Below are 18,461 nucleotides of genomic sequence, written 5' to 3' on the forward strand. Positions count from 1 at the left end.
GGTCATTGTGTTTGGGAGAGTTCAGTCATCACCCCAGAAGTGAGAAGGCTAGAATTTCTCTGTTTCGCTTAAAGGTGACAAATTGACTGCCCCAGGCCAAACTGAATCTTCAGTCATGTTTTTTCTGACCCTTGTGGTGTTTTGAAAAATAAAATTAATTTATCATTTAATGATGATGAGAAGTCGAATAAAATTCCAGATTCTGGCTTCTTTTGCAAACTTAGAGGACTGATGACACTGGGCCCACAGTCTGTGGCCCCAGGAAGTCCAGTTTACAGCCATTGCTATCACTTCTTCTTAATTTCTGTATTGAGGCCTAATCACTGTATTTGCATGGTTACTGTCTCATGATAGAGAAATCTTTATCTGCATTTACGTCTTTATCAAAAATACAAAAGGGAAAATGGACAGGGGTGAAGGGAGTTCTTGTTTGGAGGGAGATGTTTGTTCCTTAGTGGATGTGAGGAATATTCCAACATGTTAATATATGAACACCTGGCCGATGCCACTCAGGTGCTGCCTGGTGGGATTTGTAGGACTTTGAGTCTGTGAGCTCTGATCCGTAGTTAACCAACTCCAAAACTCAGAAAGGGTTTGAAGAATTTGGCAAGAGGACTTCAGTCCCCACAGATGAATGCGCTCTCATAATCATCGACCCATGCTTCTCCGGGGCAGCGACATTAACTCAACCAGAAACAGATTTCTCACACATTTCAAGTGGTGGAGGGTAAATTAGCAGAGTTCCCGCTGAAAATGGCAAAAGCTAACATTTACTGAATGTTTCATACATGCTGGGCACTGGGCTGCATGTTTTACATACATTATCTGACTTAATACTCAAAGCAATCCTTATAAGGGAGGTATTATGAGAGCACCATTTTGCAGACAAAGAGACTCAGAGTAAGTTAAGGCTACATAAGAGAGCATGAAGGAAAGTAGACACATGCCTAGAGGCTGTGCAGTGGTGCATAATGGCTGCTTCTGAAGGCTCTGGTGAGTCTGTTATAACCCTGAGCAGAGCTTATGACAGTGCAGAGAGAACAAGGGAAGTAAGTAGTATAGGCTACGTGGAGGTGTGGGCACGCTGGGGGTGTCCACAACTAGTGGGTGCCAGGCAGTTGGGGACAGAGAAGTTAGATAACATGTTATGTCCCTGATGATTGGTCATGGCAAACACTTCCTTGAGGAATATTCTGTTTTATGCTGAGAGGTGGAGCCACCCATATAGAATAACAAGTCCAGTATGGAGTGATCCTCTGGATTCTTGCTCAAGTATGAAATCTTTCCCTACTTGTAGTTTGTTAGCTAAGACTGGCTGTTCGGAAGCATTTTTTATTTCTATCGCTGCCCTAAGTGAGGTCCTGACAGGTGTTTAGCCACTTCCAGACCCACAGATAAAAAGTATAATGCAAGAGTCCAATTTCATTCACCACTTCTTCAGGAACTTTCTGGATCTAGCGAAATCTGTGTGTTTGGACTGAGTTGCCCGACTCCTCTCTCTCTCTCTCTCTCTCTTTTTTGATTCAATAGAGATCTTAGGATCCCTAAGTTATTGAAAGTTCTAGGGACTATGAGAGATCTTGGTTGACTATAGGCACCTACTGTTACTCTATAGTTTTGTCTGGAAATCCTAGAGCTATTTTCTGAGCCTACTGCTCAGTGACTTGGGCTTCAGGGAGGTCTCCTGATATTTCTTTAGCAGCCCAGTAACTACTGATAGCTGAGATAGTGATAGACTTTTTGGTTCTATCTTAAGCTGGTCTTGTGTGAGGTTAAATCCATAGGTTTGCCTGGATCCAGCTGATCATTGGGAAAATATGTATATATATTGTGTTCAACTTGCTACATTCTTACCTCCATCACATTTTTCTCTTTAGTTTTCTTTTGTCTCCAAAAATTTGGATACATTTACCTAGAAAATGCAAAGCCTTCTCTATCTATTCATGTACTTTCATTTTTTTAATTAATTAATTAATTCATTCATTTTTCCCCCAAAGCCCCAGTAGATAGTTGTACATCATAGTTTCACATCCTTCTAGTTCCTGTACGTGGGACGCGGCCTCAGCATGGCCGGAGAAGCGGTGCCTCAGTGCGCGCCTGGGATCCGAACCCGGACCGCCAGCAGCGGAGCGCGCGCACCCAACCACTAAACCACGGGGCCGGCCCCTGTACTTTCGTTTTTAATAGAGTTTTACTCTGAAGAAACAACTCTGAAGAAATAACAGTGCCCTGTTTCCAGGCTTCAGGGCACTTCTTGAGTGTTCTAAAACGTCTTCCAAAGTATCCTCAGATGATTTTCATGCATGTAATTCACTGAAATTCAAATTCTCATGGCCTATGGATTAGGATACCAGCTTTTTTTGTTTGTTTGTTTTGGTGAGGAAGATTGGCCCTGAGCTAACATCTGTTGCCAACCTTCCTCTTTTTGCTTGAGGAAGACTGCCGCTGAACTAACATCTGTGCCAATCTTCCTCTATTTTGTATGTGAGGACACCTCCACAGCATGGCTTGATGAATGGTGTGTAGGTCTGTGCCTGGGATCCGAACCTGCAAACCCCGGGCCGCCGAAGCAGAGTGTGTGAACTCAACCAGTATGTCATCTGGCCGGCCCCTGGATACCAGCTTTTTTATATGTTACTTTTGAAGGAACAGTTTACAACATTTCCCCATCCATGTATATAATTCAATAGTCTCCAAAACCCTGCAAAGTAAGAGGGGAGAGAAGTATTCCTATGATCCTCATCTTCAAGAGGAGGAACCTGAGATTTCGAGTGACTCCCTCATACTCATGGAGTCAGGGTTGGGGCTGGGACAAGGGCTGGAATTCTCCTCCCAATGTGCTACACTGCATTGTACATTTTTTACCCATTAGTTTGGAGGTCCTACTATGTGTCAGTGCCACCTACTCACTCTGTATGAGTCTTAGACATCTGGTCAGTTTACTTGTTTATTTCAAATAATGTAGTGGTTATGTGCACAGATTTTGGCATCAAATGGTCCTAGATTTGCATTGTGGCTCTGGCAATCATTAGTTGCAACCTTGGTGTTCTGTCTGAGCCCCAGTGTCCTCAATTCTAACGTGTGCTTATACATAGTACCTGCCTCATGCAGTTGCTGGGATGACAGTCTACATGGCAAATACTCTGTAAATGTTAGCTGTGATTATAGAGCAAAAATATCTGATGTCTTTTCCTCTAATTGTTACCTAATGTCAGTTTTTCCTTCCTCATTTTTTTTTGCTATATGAAAAGACTATTGTCAGCTTTAAAATTCTCTCTCCATGTAGTAATAATATTCAAGTTAAAGAATGTCTTGGGCCCCAGCTTCCTTCTAGCTTTGAAATTCTAGGATTCTAACTCTATAATACATTATAATATATAACATAAGAGATAAGCAGACTATATTATAAGATATAGCAGATGTCAAGGAGAGTAGGAAGAATTGGCAGGGTGTTGGATCTGAACAGAAACTGACTTGGGCTGTTTTAAGTTAAAGAAAGAAACGTTTATTGGAAGGGTATGGGGGTAGCTCATAGAACAGAGAAAAAGTTGAACAAATAGACTGTGAAAAAGACAAGAGCCAGGGCAGCCTCTTCCAACACCCTGACAGGACCACTCTGCTTCTGCTCCAGTCGTTTTCTGTCTTTATATCTTGCCTCTAAGCTTCAAATACCCATTGGGAAGAGAAGCTGATTGGCTGAGCGTGGGTCATGTGACCACCCCTTGGTCAGAAGAGGCAGGGCACCTTGATTGACAGTTTCATCACAATTGCATGCAGTGGGAAAGGGTGATTCCCCAAGTGAATCAGGGAAATTATGGAGTAGATACCAAGAGAAAGGGGAAACAACACTTGGCTCATTCTAAAAATGCAGAATATAATTCCATTTATATGACATTCTGGACAGGGCAAAACTAGGGATGGAGAACAGATCAGTGATTGCCAAGGTTTAGGGGCGGGGGAAGGTTTTGAGTACAAAGGAGCAACATGAGGGAGTTTTCTGGGGGTGATGGAACTGTTCTGTATATATTAAAACCCGTTGAACTGTACTCTAAAACAAGAGTCAATTTTGCTATATGTAAATAAAAATAAGAGTAAAATAAAAATACAGAATACAAATTAGTTATGACATTACTTTAAACTTTTAACTCCTTTACTTCTTAAGCAGCTGATTTTTAAAAAGTGCCCAGAGGTTTCACATATTAACCGTTTTTCCTTTTTTGGAAACAGTATTTGGAACTTCGATTTAGCAAATATGTTCGTGTGTGTGGAACAATCATCTTCGTTGTTCAAACAGTAAGTATCTCTCCATTAATTTATCGTTTGTCATCTAAAATGTTTTTAACCAAGGCATCTTGGCCAAACTTATTTGGTGAATATATTAACCATAAAAAAGAGATGTTGAAAATAGGAGGAAACAAAAAAGGAAAAACACTTGTCACTACACAGCCTTAACCCTTAAGGTCATGAAACAGTGTTTCAGCAAATGCCTTATTTCCAGGAAAAACAGAATGATTTAAGTGAACATTAAATATTATATTGATCAAACAACAGTTATGTTGCTTATCCCATCTCCTACCATCCCCATCAAAGTGACAGTAAGGGCATTACTGAGATGACAAAGATATTTGAAGGAGCTGTAGTAGCAGCTGATAGTAGGAGGAGTAAAAAAGGGAAAACAAATTGTATGTTTTGTAGTATTTTTGCAACATATTGAGTAATAGGTATGAAAAAATTAACTGACATAGGAAGACATTAGGAAATAATTTTCTTTGTTTGAAAGCATACTTAAAAAAATGAATCTGTGCTCTCTTTTAAAAATTAAAACATAAAATCCAATTGAAGCAGTCACTGAGTGTAAAACAACAGAACCATGCACTCTGGAGGAGTTTTTAAAGCCAAGGACACAATCCAGTAGTTCAAGAATTATATAAGCGTAGATTTACTGATTGACGCAAATGGAAAGCAGAGATTTGCCTAGCAGTCAGTGACAGAGTATGCCTACCACCCTTCATCCAGATTTCTGGAGTCTTGTCATGATCATTGTTACGTCATTTATATCTATCTTCCTCTTGGCAGCTAAGTGCTTTAGGGATGGGTTTGATAATAGAAATCTAGGAAGTTTTCATTCTCATCCCTGTTTACAATTCCTTTTCTCCAATAAAAAGCTACCTAAGCATTTGCTACAGTGTGACAGAGTGCCTTTGTAAAGTATTTAACTGGGCTCATTTTTCATCTCTGTAAATTACATAACTTAAATTATGTCAGTCCTTAAAGCAAGGAGCCCTTTGGGGTCTGGTAGAGATTCTGACACAGAGCTGAGGCTGGTAGCTTGCAGTGGCCAACTGTTCAAACCCTCTTTGGATCATTGTTAGAAATGCCAACAGAAATGAAAAGTGGGGACAAGTGTTAGGAATATGGCCTGTGGTCACGTTTTCAAATCTTCAACTTGGACAGAACAATGAATGTGGAAAGCCAGTACTTTCTTCCCATAAGAAAGGAGCTTTAGCATCTTCCATTTGAAGGACTTCTGTAGATCTACTCATGTTATATGAGCAAACATTCAAATACTACATAATACGATTTTTTTCATATTTTTATAGGGTAATCACTGAATTAGCTTCTGTGTGATGTATTTGAAAAATCATGTGCAATGAAAATGATATTTTGAGAAAAAAGACCATATATATCTTATTCACTATTGTACCCCAGATTAATAAATATTTGTTAAATGTATGAATGAAAAATAATAAATAATATAAAAAAGATGGAATGCAGTTTTTGTTGGCTTTCAGGATTTTTTAGTGTAAATGTACACTTCTGTTTAATTAATGGGCATGCAAACTTTTAAAAACTGGTTTCCAAAATTTTCTCTGTTTTCTCAATTAATTATGCATTGTTTAACAATAGTTTGAAGCTGTATGAATGAGGGACCATCCACTTTTAAATATGTGTTCTTTCTTTCTTTGTAATTGTTTTAGATCTAGGAAAATTGATTTCAAGCTTGAATTGATGAATCAGTGACTATCTGCACTACCACCACATGAAAAGTCCATATTTTTTCACAAAATTGGTCAAAAAAGATTTTTGTAACCTATGACCACACCACAAACAGAAAAGGAGAATCAACTTCTCTTAAATAACATTTTTCAAGTTACGTACAATTTTATTAAGTCTGAAAGTGCTGTTTTAATTCATAATCAAACTTATGGAAAAATATCAATATTTTATTTTATAATTCAGACCATTTATTTGGTTTTCTTTTTTCCTCTAGATTCTGTATACTGGAATTGCTATTTATGCCCCTGCTCTGGCTTTGAATCAAGGTACATTTTAAAGTTACCAGCTATGTCACTCACATTTTGTCATTCCTTTTTAATAGATTTTATTCTCTCTTTGGAGAAGTGGGGAGATGGATGAATGCTTCTGTGTCAGCTTGGGGCGGGGCGGGGGGGCCTGGTGGGTTCAGTGTCTACACTAACAGCTTCTTTGGGTTCCTGGATTGATAGCTTCCAAAGGTCTGTAGATTAGTGGAGGGGCAGACCTCACTGGGCAGTGATTCTCTGGGATGTGCCAACCAGCCATTCCCCATTCCTTCAGAATGAACGCCTCCTATAGTCTAAATCATGAATAATAACTCTCCCTCCCTTTGTGGCTGTAACCTGGAGCCTATCTCCAAGAGGCTTCTGTGTTACTAGGCTCAGTTGCATCAGGAAAAATCTGGCAGGGAGAGAAGCTTTTCTTGTCCCCACTTCTACTGTGGTCCAAAATGCAGGAGAAGGAGATCTGTGTGATTTGAAATATCAGACTGCTCCTAGTGACAAAAGGACAAATGGCTATAGTGTCCTTATAAGCAAATTTATGAAGATTGTACTGATCAACAAGTTACTATACCCTCTAGGTTTGGGCAGATAAAAGCAGTGAAACTGGGACAGTTTATTGAGGCAAAGGCGCCTATTAGTCAGATCCTCAAAAGGCTTTGGGGAAACTCTATTTCCTTTGAATTCTTATCAATCAGAAGTGAGTTTCTCTCTAAAACTTCCTTGTAAAATGGACAGGTGGACCCTGTGATGGGAAGAATGTGATGCAGTTCCTGGAGTTAATATAAAATGGAAAAACCATGCTAAATCCACACTCTAGTTTCTTGATTTCTTGATAGATAGATAGTAGTTATCACCTAAGTTTATAAGGTACAACAGTATCATAACAAAGAAGAACTCCATTATATAATGTGCTCTTGAATTCTGAATGTCAGGCATGTTCCGTGTCAATATTACCAACATCATGAATGGATCACTTTATATGTAAAGAACAGAGCTATAAATTTCATAAGTTACCTATTGGCTTTAAGTATAATTAAAGATGTTGGCTTTAGGGTTTTAAAGTGCAGTTCTAGGAATAAGAAAGTACTACCTTCAAACTGTGAAGAAATCAAGAACTCTGTTCTTATCAGTTTATTGAACCACTCCCTAGGAATAAATTAGGAACCAAGAGATTGCATTTTGACTACTTGAATATCAATTGTGTATTTTATTGTGACCAAGGCAGTAGGCACAAACATAGATATCGTACTTGGTGTGCAACAGATGTTCAACAGAAACTTGTTTAACTGAGTTAGAACTTAACATTCTCTGGGTCCAATCTTTTTTTTTTTATTATGGAAATCTTCAAATATATACTAAAATAGAGAGGACAAGTGTAGTGAATCCTAGTGTACCCATCACTCTATACTAATTATCAACTCTTGGTTTAATTCACTCCTCGTTTCCCTCACTTGATTATTTTGCTGTAAATATGAGATATTATATCATTTCACCTGAATTCAGTATGTCTTTTAAAAATAAAAACCTGTTTTTTAAACACGATTATACCATCATCATGTCTAAAACATTAACATTAATTCCTTAATATCATCAATATCAAGTCAGTGTTCAGATTTTCCTGATTTTTTTGTGTTTGTTAGAATCAGGATCCAAGTTTATGTAATTGCAATTAGTTGATATGTCTCTCAAGTTTCTCTTTCTTCCTTTTTAAAATTGAAATTTTAAAATTGAAAAATTATCATTTCTAATCATTTGAATTGAGATACAGCTTTTAAACAATAGAATGCACAGAAAATAAGTATACAGTTGGATGAGTTTTAACAATTGTGTACATTTGTGTGACCACCACCCAACTCAAGATATAGAGTATTTCCATCATCCAATCCCAGAAAATTTTCTTGTGCTTCTTTGTAATAAATCTGCCCAGCCATCACAAGCTGCCACTTTCTGATTTTTATCACCATAAATTAGTTTTCCCTCTTCTCAGATTTTATGTAAATGGAATCATAGAGTGCTTTCTTGTATCTCATTTCTTTTGCTCAACAAAATGTTTTTGAGATGCATTCATGTTCCTACATGTATCAGTAGTTTATTCCTTTTTATTACTAGTATTTCATCGTATGTGTCTACCAAAATCTGTTTATCCATCCTCTTGTTGATGGACATTGGGTTGTTTCCAGCCTTAGGCTATTATGAATTAAGGCTGCTAAGAAAATTTTTGTACAGGTTTTGTTTTGTCTTTCTTTGCCTTTTGACACGTTTTTATTTGTGTTGGGTAAATACCTGGAAGCTGTGTAAAGTTAAACATACATCTCTTACGACCCAGCACAAGGTAGATGCATGTACGAAATGTAAGAGAAACTGCTAAATATCTTTTTCAAATGGTTGTACCATCTTACATGCTTACCCCACAATGTATGAGAGTTCCAGTTACTTCACACCCTTGCCAACATTTCGTATTTGTCTTTTCAATTTTAGCTGTTCTGGTTGTATGATCTATTATCTTATTACGATTTTACTTTGCATTTTCCTGATGAGTTTTGATGTTGAGCTTACTGGCTCATGGAATAAAAAAATGAATACAAAAAGACAAATAACCCAGTAAAAAGTGGACAGAAGACTGGAACAGACACTTTACAAAAGCATATATTCTTTTAATCAATTACATGGTATCTATCCATTTACCCTTTTAAACCTTCTGTCAGTAATGTTTTATAGTTTTTGATGTTGAAGTCTTGTGCATATTTCTTAGATTTACTCCTAGGTAATTGATGTTTCTGATGCTTTTGCAAATGGTATTGTTTTATAATATCTTTTTCTAATTATTCTTTGCAAATATATAAAAATACAGTTGACTTTTATATGTTGATCTTCTATCCTGAGCATTTGCTAAATTTGCTTGCTAATTCAAGTAGGTTTTTGGCAAATCCCTTAGGATTTTCATGTTATTTATGAATAGAGACAGTTTTACTTTTTCTTTTCTAATTTGTGTGTCTTTTATTTCTCTTCCTCATCTTACTGTCCTGTTAACATGGGATATTATGTTGATTTTCGAATGTTAAACCAGTTTTGCATTCTTGGAATAAACCTCACTTAATCATAATGTATTAACCTTTTTATATATTGCTGGATTTGATTTGTTGATATTTTGTTAAAGACTTTTGCAGTCTATGAGGACTATTGATCTGAAGTTACTTTTCCGTTAATGTCTTTGTCAGGATTTTTGTATCAGTTATGCTGGCTTCATAAACGAGTTGAGAAGTGTTCACTCTTCTATTTTTTGAAAGAGTTTGTGTAAAATTGTGTATTTCTTTCTTAAATGCTTGTAGAATTCACAGTGAAGGCTTCTGGGCGTGACATTTGTTTTTATAGAGAGGTTTTGATTTATGGATTCAATTTCTTTAATAAATATGGATTTATTCATATTTTCTAATTCTTATTGAGTCAGTTTTGGTGAACTATGTTTTTCAGGGAATTAATTCATTTTTATCTAACTCATCAAATTCATTACTATAAAGTTGTTTATAATATCCTCAGTTTTAATGTTTGTAGTAAATATAGTGATGTCCCTTTAATTATTCCTAATATTGGTAAGACACCTTTTCTATCTTTTTTTCTTGACGTTATCTTACTAGTCATTTACTGATGTTTTCAATTTTTTCTAAGAACCAATTTTTGGCTGTGTTGATTTTATGTGATTGCTTTCTATTTCATTAATTTGTGCTGTTATGTTTATTGTTTCTTTTCCTCTGCTTACTTTGGGTTTAACTTTTCTAGCTTCTTAAGGTAGAAAGACCATTGATTTTAAATCTTTCTTATTTTCTAGTGTAAATATTTAACGTTATAAATTTTTCTTTGAGTGCCGCTTAATCTGCATCCCACAGATTTTGATACATTGTGTTTTTATTATCATTCAGTTCAAAATATTTATAATTTCTCTTGTGACTTCTTTTACCCAATACATTTAGAAATGTATTACGTAATTTTCAAATATTTGGTGATTTTCTACTATATCTTTTTGTTATTGATTTCTAAATTAATACTGCTTTGGTCAGAGAACTATTATGATTTTAATCCTTAGAAATGTGTTTTTATGGCTCAGGATATGGTCTATCTGCTGCACATTCCATGTACTCTTATAAAGAATGTGTATTGGGTAGTTTTTGGGTGTAGTGTTCTATAAATGTCAACGGTTCTGTTGGTTAATAGTGTTGTTCAAATTTTCTATATCTTTACCGATTTTTTTTCTTGTATCAATTACTGAAGAGGGATATTAAACTCTTCAAATATAATTGCTGATTTTTCCTTTCTCCTCTTCTGTCAATTTTTGCTAGATGTATTTTGAAGCTCTTTTAAAGTCTCTTTTAGTTTGTAATATCCCTCCTTTTTTTTAAATTGCAATTTATTTGTTGAAGAAATGGTCATTTGTTCTGTCAAATTTTCCAGGTTCTTGGTTTTACTGAGTGCATCACCATGGGGTCATTTAATGTTCTCCAGCCATCTGTATTTCTTGTAAACTAGTAGTTAGATCTAGAAGCTCTCCTCAGACTCTAGTTCAACTTTTTAGAAAGAGTATTTCATAGGCAGTGTCATTTGTTTCCTTCAGAAGGCATAGAATGTCAGTCTTTTAAAAAAAATTTATTGGCAGTCATTGATGATCATTCTAGGTCTATTATTTCATTAGGGCTTATAAAATGGGATATTCTTTGCTTTTTATAAAATAAGTAAATTTTATTTTGATACCTTGAATATTTTTTAAATTCGATTGAGGTCTTATTGGCTGTTAATATTGTGTAAACTTCAGGTATACATTATTATATTTCAGTTTCTGTATACATTGTATCATGTTCACCACCAATATTCTAGTTTTTATCCATCACCAGACATATGTGCCCTTTACTCCTTTTGCCCTCCCCTCTACCCGCTTTTCCTCTGGTAACCACTAATTTGCTCTCCTTATCTGTGTATTTATTTGTTTATATTCTGCATATGAGCGAAATCATACAGTATTTGTCCTTCTCTGTCTGACTTATTTCACTTAGCATAATACCCTCAGGGTCCATCCATGTTGTTGCAAACGGCACAATTTTGTCTTTTTTATGATTGAGTAATATTCCATTATACATATATACTACATCTTCTTTATGCATTCATCTGTTGGTTGGCACTTGGGTTGCTTCCATGTCTTGGCTATTGTGAATAATGCTGCTATGAACATAGGGGTGCATAAATCTCTTTGAATTGTGGATTTCATATTCTTTGGATAAATACCTAGTAGTGGAATAGCTGGATCATATGGTATTTCTATTTTTAGTTTTTTGAGAAATCTCCATACTGTTTTTTATAGTGACTGTACCAGTTGGCATCCCGCCAGCATTGTATGAGGGTTCCCTTTTCTCCACATCCTCTCCAACACTTGTCATTGCTTGTCTTGTTAATTATAGCCATTCTGGTGGATGTGAGGTGATATCTCATTGTAGTTTTGATTTGCATTTCCCTAATTATTGGTGATGTTGAACATCTTTTCAACAGATGCCTGTTGGCTGTCTATATATCTTCCTTGGAAAAATGTCTGTTCATATCTTCTGCCCATTTTTTGATTGGGTTGTTCATTTTTTTGTTGTTGAGTTGTATGAGTTCTTCATATACTTTGGAAATTAACCCCTTAGTGGATATGTGATTTCCAAACATTTTCTCCCAGTTGGTGGGTTGTCTTTTCATTTTATTGATGGTTTCCTTTACTTTACAGAAGCTTTTTAATCTTATGTAGTCCCACCTGTTTATTTGTTCTTTTGTTTCCATTGCCTGAGTAGACATCAAAAAGATACTGCTAAGACCGATGTCAAAGAGTGTACTGCCTATATTTTCTTCTAAGTGTTTCATGGTTTTACATTCAAGTCTTTAATCCATTTTGAGTTAATTTTGTGTATGCTGTAAGATAATGGTCTACTTTCATTCTTTTGCATGTGGCTATCCAGTTTTCCCAGCACCATTTATTGAAGAGACTTTCCTTTCTCCATTGTATGTTCTTGGCTCCTTTGTCAAAGATTAGCTGTCCATAGATGTGTGATTTTGTTTCTGGGCTCTCAGTTCTGTTCCATTGATCTTTCTGTCTTTTTTTCAGCCAATACTGTGCTGTTTTGATTATGATAGCTTTGTAGTATAATTTGAATTCAGGGATTGTGATACCTCCAACTTTGTTCTTTTTCCTCAAGATTGTTTTGGCTATTTGGGGTCTTTTGTTGTTCCATATAAATTTTAGGATTCTTTGTTCTATTTCCATGAAGAATGTCATTGGGATTCTGATTGGGGTTGCATTGAATCTGTAGATTGCTTCAGGTAATATGGACATTTTAAGTATGCTTATTTTTCCTATCCATGAGCATGGAATATCATTCCACTTCTTTATGTCATCTTTGATTTCTTTCAATAATGTCATATAGTTTTCAGTGTATAGATCTTTCACCTCCTTGGTTAAATTTATTCCTAAGTGTTTATTCTTTTTGTTGCAATTGTAAGTGGGATTGTATTCTTGACTTCTCTTTCTGCTAGTTAGTTGTTAGTGTATAGAAATGCAACTGATTTTTGTATGTTGATTTTTTATCCTGTCACTTTATTGTATTTGTTGATTATTTCTAATAGTTTTTGGTGGATTCTTTAGGTTTCCTATATATAGAATCATGTCATCCTCAAATAGTGAGAGTTTCACTTCTTTTTTGATTTGGATCCCTTTTATTTATTTTTTTTACCTAATTTCTCTGGCTAAAATTTCCAGTACTATGTTTAATAAGATTGGACATCCTTGTCTTGTTCCTGTTCTCAGAGGAATGGCTTTCAGTTTTTCTCTGTTGTGTGGGATATTGGCTGTGGGTTTGTCATATATGGCCTTTATTATGTCGAGGTAATTTCCTTCTATACCCATTTTATTCAGAGTTTTTATCATAAATGGATGTTGGATTTTGTAAAATGCTTTCTCTATGTCTATTGAGATGATCATATGTTTTTATTCTTCATTTTGTTAATGTATTGTATCACATTGATTTCTTTGCAGATATTGAACCATTCCTGCATCCTTGAAATAAATCCCACTTGATCGTGGTGTATGATCCTTTTGATGTATTATTGTATTCGATTTGCTAATATTTTACTGAGGATTTTTGTATTTACATTCATCAGCAATATTAGCCTGTAATTTTCCTTCTTTGTGTTGTCTTTGTCTGGTTTTGGCATCAGGGTATGGTTGGCCTTGTAAAATGAATTAGAAAGCATTCCATCCTCTTCAATTTTTCAGTATAGTTTGAGAAGGATAGGAATTAAATCTTCTTTGAATGTTTGGGAGAGTTCACCAGAGAAACCCTCTAATCCTGGACTTCTGTTTTTTGGGAGGTTTTTGATTACTGTTTCAATCTTTTTGCTTTTGATTGAGCTATTCAGATTCTCTATTTCTTCTTGATTCAGTTTTGGGAGGTTGTATGAGTCTAAGAATTTATCCATTTCTTCTAGGTTATCCAGTTATAGCCAGACGTATAGCTTTTCATAGTATTCTCTTATAAGCCTTTGTATTTCTGTGGTGTCTGTTGTAATTTCTCTTCTTTCATTTCTGATTTTGTTTATTTGAGTCTTCTGTCTTTTTCTTAGTGAGTCTTCCTAAGGGTTTGTCAATTTTGTTTGTCTTCTCAAAGAATCAGCTCTTAGTGTCATCGATTACTATTGTATTTTTTTTTTTTTTTTTTTTTGTGAGGAGATCAGCCCTGTGCTAACATCCGCCAATCCTCCTCTTTTTTTTTGCTGAGGAAGACGGCCCTGGGCTAACATCTGTGCCCATCTTCCTCCACTTTATATGGGACGCCGCCACAGCATGGCTTGCCAAGCAGTGTGTCGGTGCGCGCCCGGGATCCGAACCAGCGAACCCTGGGCCGCCGCAGCGGAGCGCGCGCACTTAACCGCTTGCGCCACCGGGCTGGCCCCTACTATTGTATTTTTTATTCTCTATTTCATTCATTTCTGCTCTGATTTTTATTATTTCCTTCCTTCTACTGACTTTGGGCTTTGTTTGATCTTTTTCTAGTTCTTTTAGGTATAGAATAAGCTTGTTTTTTTGAGATTTTTCTTGCTTTTTGAGGTAGGTCTGTATTTCTATAAATTTCTCTCTTAATACCACTTTTGCTTCATCCTATAAGTTTTGGTATGCTGTGTTTTCATATTCATTTATCTTTAGGTGTTTTTTGATGTCTCCTTTGATTTCTTCATTGATCCAATGGTTGTTCAGTAGCTTGTTGCTTAGTTTTCACATATTTTTGACTTTCCCAGCTTTTTTCTTGTAGCTGATTTCTGGTTTCCTAGCATTGTGATTAGAAAAGATGCTTGATATGATTTAAATCTTCTTAAATTTATTGAGGCTTGCTTTGTTCTCCAACATATGGCCTATCTTTGAGGATGTTCCATGTGCACTCGAGAAGGATGTGTATTCTGCAGTTTTGGGATGGAATGTACTATATATATCTATTAAGTCCATCTGGTCTAGTGTTTCATTTAAGGCCACTGTTTCCATGTTGACTTTCTGCCTGGATGATCTATCCCTTGATGTAAGTGGGGGTGTTGAGGTCCCCTACTATTATTCTGTTGCTGTCAATTTCTCCTTTTAGGTCTGGTAACAGTTGCTGTATATACTTTTGTGCTCCTGTGTTAGATGTGTATGTATTAATAAGTGTTATGTCTTCTTGGTGGAATGTCCCTTTCATTGTCATATAACGGCCATCTTTGTCTCTCATTATCTTTTTCATCTTGAAGTCTGCTTTGTGTGATATAAATACAGCTACACTCACTTTCTTTTGGTGGCCATTGCCTGGAGTATCATCTTCCATCCCTTGACTCTGAGCCTGTGTTTGTCTTTAGAGCTGAGATGTGTTTCCTGGAGGCAGCATATTATTGGGTCTTGTTTTTTAATCCTTTCAGCCACTTTATGTCTTTTGATTGGTGAATTCAATCCATTTACATTTAGAATGATTATTGATATATGAGGGCTTAATACTGCCATTTTATCTTTTGTTTTCCAGTTGTTCTATATTTCCATTGTTTCTTTTCCCTTGTATTTCTGTCTGCCATCTCAGTTTGGTGGTTTTCTGTGATGATTTTCTGAGTTTTATCTTTATTTATGATTTGTGATTCTGCTCTGATTTTTTGCTTTGTGGTTACCATGAGGTTTGTATAAAAGATCTCATAGATGAGATAGTCCATTTTCGGGTAGCCTCTTATCTCCATTAGCTTATACAGGTTCCATCTCTTTTCTCTTCTCCTTCTATGTTTTTGTTGTCACAAATTATTCTCTTTTATGTTGTAAGTTTGTGACCAAATTGAAGTGTTTATAGTTATTTTTGATACTTTCTTTCCATTTATCCTCTATTTTATAATTAAGTGTTTGCTAACCTGTTCTTATAGAGAACTGCAATTTTCTGATTTTGTCTATTTATCTCCTTGCTCCAAGCTTTGTAAACCTTTGCCTTTTTGTTTCGGGTAGGAGGGTTCCTTCATCATTTCTTATAAGGCAAGTCTAGTGTCTAAGAACTCCCTCAGCTTTTGTTTGTCTGGGAAAGCTTTTATTTCTCCACCATATCTGAAGGATAATTTTGCTTGATAGAGTATTTTTGGCTGATAGTTTTGTCTTTCAGTATTTTGAATATATCATTCCACTCTCTCCTAGCCTGTAAGATTTTTGCTGAGAAATCCCCTGAAAGCCTGATGGAGGTTTCTTTGTAGGTTATTTTCTTCTCTCTTGCTGTGCCTAATATTTTTTCTTTGTCAATGACTTTTGACAATTTTAATATTACATGTCTTGGGGAACATCTTTTTGCATTGATGTAATTAGTTCTACTAGCTTCATGTACTTGCATGTCCAGTTCCTTCTCCCAGTTTGGGAAGTTCTCAGCTGTCATCTCTTTGAACAAGCTCTCTGCTTCTTTCTGCAACTCTTCTCCCTCTGAGATAACTATAATCCTTATGTTACTTTTCCTAATTAAGTTGGATATTTCTCAAAGAATTTCTTCAAGTTTTAAAAATCTTACTTCTTTCTCCTCCTCCACCTGAATAATTTCTAGATTTCTATCTTTGAGCTCAGTGATTCTCTCCTCCATAAGGTCTGCTTTATTTTTTAAACTTTCTACATTACTTTTTATCTCATTAATTGTGTTCATATTGAGAATTTCTGTGTTTTTTTTTTTAGAGCTTCAATCTCTTTGGTCAAGTATTCCTTCTGTTCATTAACTTTATTTCTGAGCTCATGGACCTGTCTTTCTGAGTTATCTTGTAACTTGTTGAATTTCTTTATGACAGCTATTTTGAATTCTCACTCAGTCACATAGTAATCTTCTGTGACTTCAAGTTTGGTTTCTGGAGAGCTGTCGTTCTCCTTCTGTCCTGCTGTGTTGCTGTAGTTCTTCATGGTGTTTGATGAATTGATCCTCTGCTGCACATTTGTGGCAGTAACCACATTTCTTTTTTGGGTACAGATTTGGTTACTTTGGTTGTGAGCTGTTTCTGGTTCTATTTGAGAACCTGCACTGTCTACCCTGCACTCTCTCTGCTAGAGGTGTCATCAATGCCTCCCTTGTGCCGCTTGTGCCTCTGAGGTTGCTGGTGCTTGCTACTTTTGATGTCATTGCTATCATTGCTGTCTCAGTGTTGGCACCAAGGTCACCAGACTGTGAGATCTTTTGCTGCTTCTGGGGTCACCTGGGTCTCATGTTCCCCTACTTGCTCTCCACAGGCTCTCCATGGGCTAGGGTGCTGCTGCCCGATTCACCACCTGCACTGCTGCTCCTGGGTTATCTCAGGGTGCTGGCAGCACCACTGCCGGGGGTGTTGGGTTCACAGGTGTTGCTGTTGCTGTCAGGGGCCCGGGTTCTTGTATGCAGCTCCTGCTGCTAATAGAGCCAATGTCAGGAGTTCTGCCACTTGGGGCTGGTTCTCAGGTTCTTCTGTGGTTCCTGAAGCCTCAGGTTGCAGGTGCCACCTGCCACTGCTAGGGGAGGAGTAGGGGATAAGCCACAAGTGTTGTTGCTGGCCCTGCAGTCTCTGGTCACTGGTGCCTGTCAGTGTGCTTTTTAAGTCCTTAGGTTAGGGCACCCTGCTCTTGCTAGTGAATCATGTTTTGGTTGCTGTCCCCATTGCTGGAGAGACTAGTGCCACTTCAGATGTATAGATACATGGATCAATCAGGCATTCTGGTGTGCTGTACAGGGAGTCCTTTGTTGGCCACTAGGTATCTGACTGGTTGTAACTTAGAGGGGAGAGACAAAGGGAGCAACTTACTCCACCATGATGCTGATGTCACTCTTATTGTTGAATTTTAAGAGTTCTTTGTATAATAGTCCTTTTTCAGGTGTGTCTTTTGCAAATATTTTCTCCTAGTCTATGGCTTGTCTTCTGATTCTCTCAATACTGTCTTTTGCAGAGCAGAAGTTTTTAATTTTATAAAGTCCAGCTGATCAATTATTTCTTTAATAAATCGTGTCCTTGGTGTTGTATCTAAAAAGGCATCACCATACCCAAGGTCATCATGGTTTTCTCCTATGTTATCTTCTAGGAGTTTTACAGTTTTGCATTTTACATTTAGGCCTATGATCCATTTTAAGTTAATTTTGGTGAAGGTTGTAAAGTCTGTATCTAGATCCATTTTTTTGCTTGTGGATGTCTAGTTGTTCCAGCACCATTTGTTGAAGCAATCTTGGCCCCATTGTATTGCTTGTGTTCCTTTGTCAAAAATCAGTTGAGTATTTTTATGTGTGTCTATTTATGGGCTCTCAATTCTGTTCCATTGATCTGTCTATTCTTTCACCAATACCACACTGTCTTGACTATTGTAGCTTTATAATAAGGCTTGAAGTCAGGTAGAGTCAGTCCTCCAGCTTTGTTCTTCTCCTTCAATGTCATATTGACTATTCAGAGGCTTTTGTCTCTCCATATAAACCTTAGAATCAGTTTCACAAAATAACTTTCTGGGATTTTGATTGAAATTGCATTGAATCTATGGATCAAATTATGAAGAACTGACATCTTGATAACATTCAGTCTTCCTATCCATGAACATGGAATATCTCTCCATTTATTTAGTTCTTCTTTGATTTTGTTCATCAGAGTTTTGTT

At 36.5% G+C, this 18,461-nt stretch overlaps 1 protein-coding gene across 1 annotated transcript in view; it reads left to right on the forward strand.

Annotated features, from left to right (window-relative positions):
- Nucleotides 1-18,461, forward strand: part of SLC5A8 (solute carrier family 5 member 8) — a 56,757-nt gene that overhangs the window by 1,584 nt on the left and 36,712 nt on the right. The window contains exons 2-3 of the mRNA XM_058568574.1: nt 4,228-4,293; nt 6,272-6,323. Coding sequence (XP_058424557.1) covers nt 4,228-4,293; nt 6,272-6,323 — 118 coding nt within the window. The remainder of the gene's footprint in view (nt 1-4,227; nt 4,294-6,271; nt 6,324-18,461) is intronic.

The sequence above is a fragment of the Diceros bicornis genome, chromosome 25, assembly GCF_020826845.1.
Source record: "Diceros bicornis minor isolate mBicDic1 chromosome 25, mDicBic1.mat.cur, whole genome shotgun sequence".
Classification (NCBI taxonomy): Eukaryota; Metazoa; Chordata; class Mammalia; order Perissodactyla; family Rhinocerotidae; genus Diceros; species Diceros bicornis.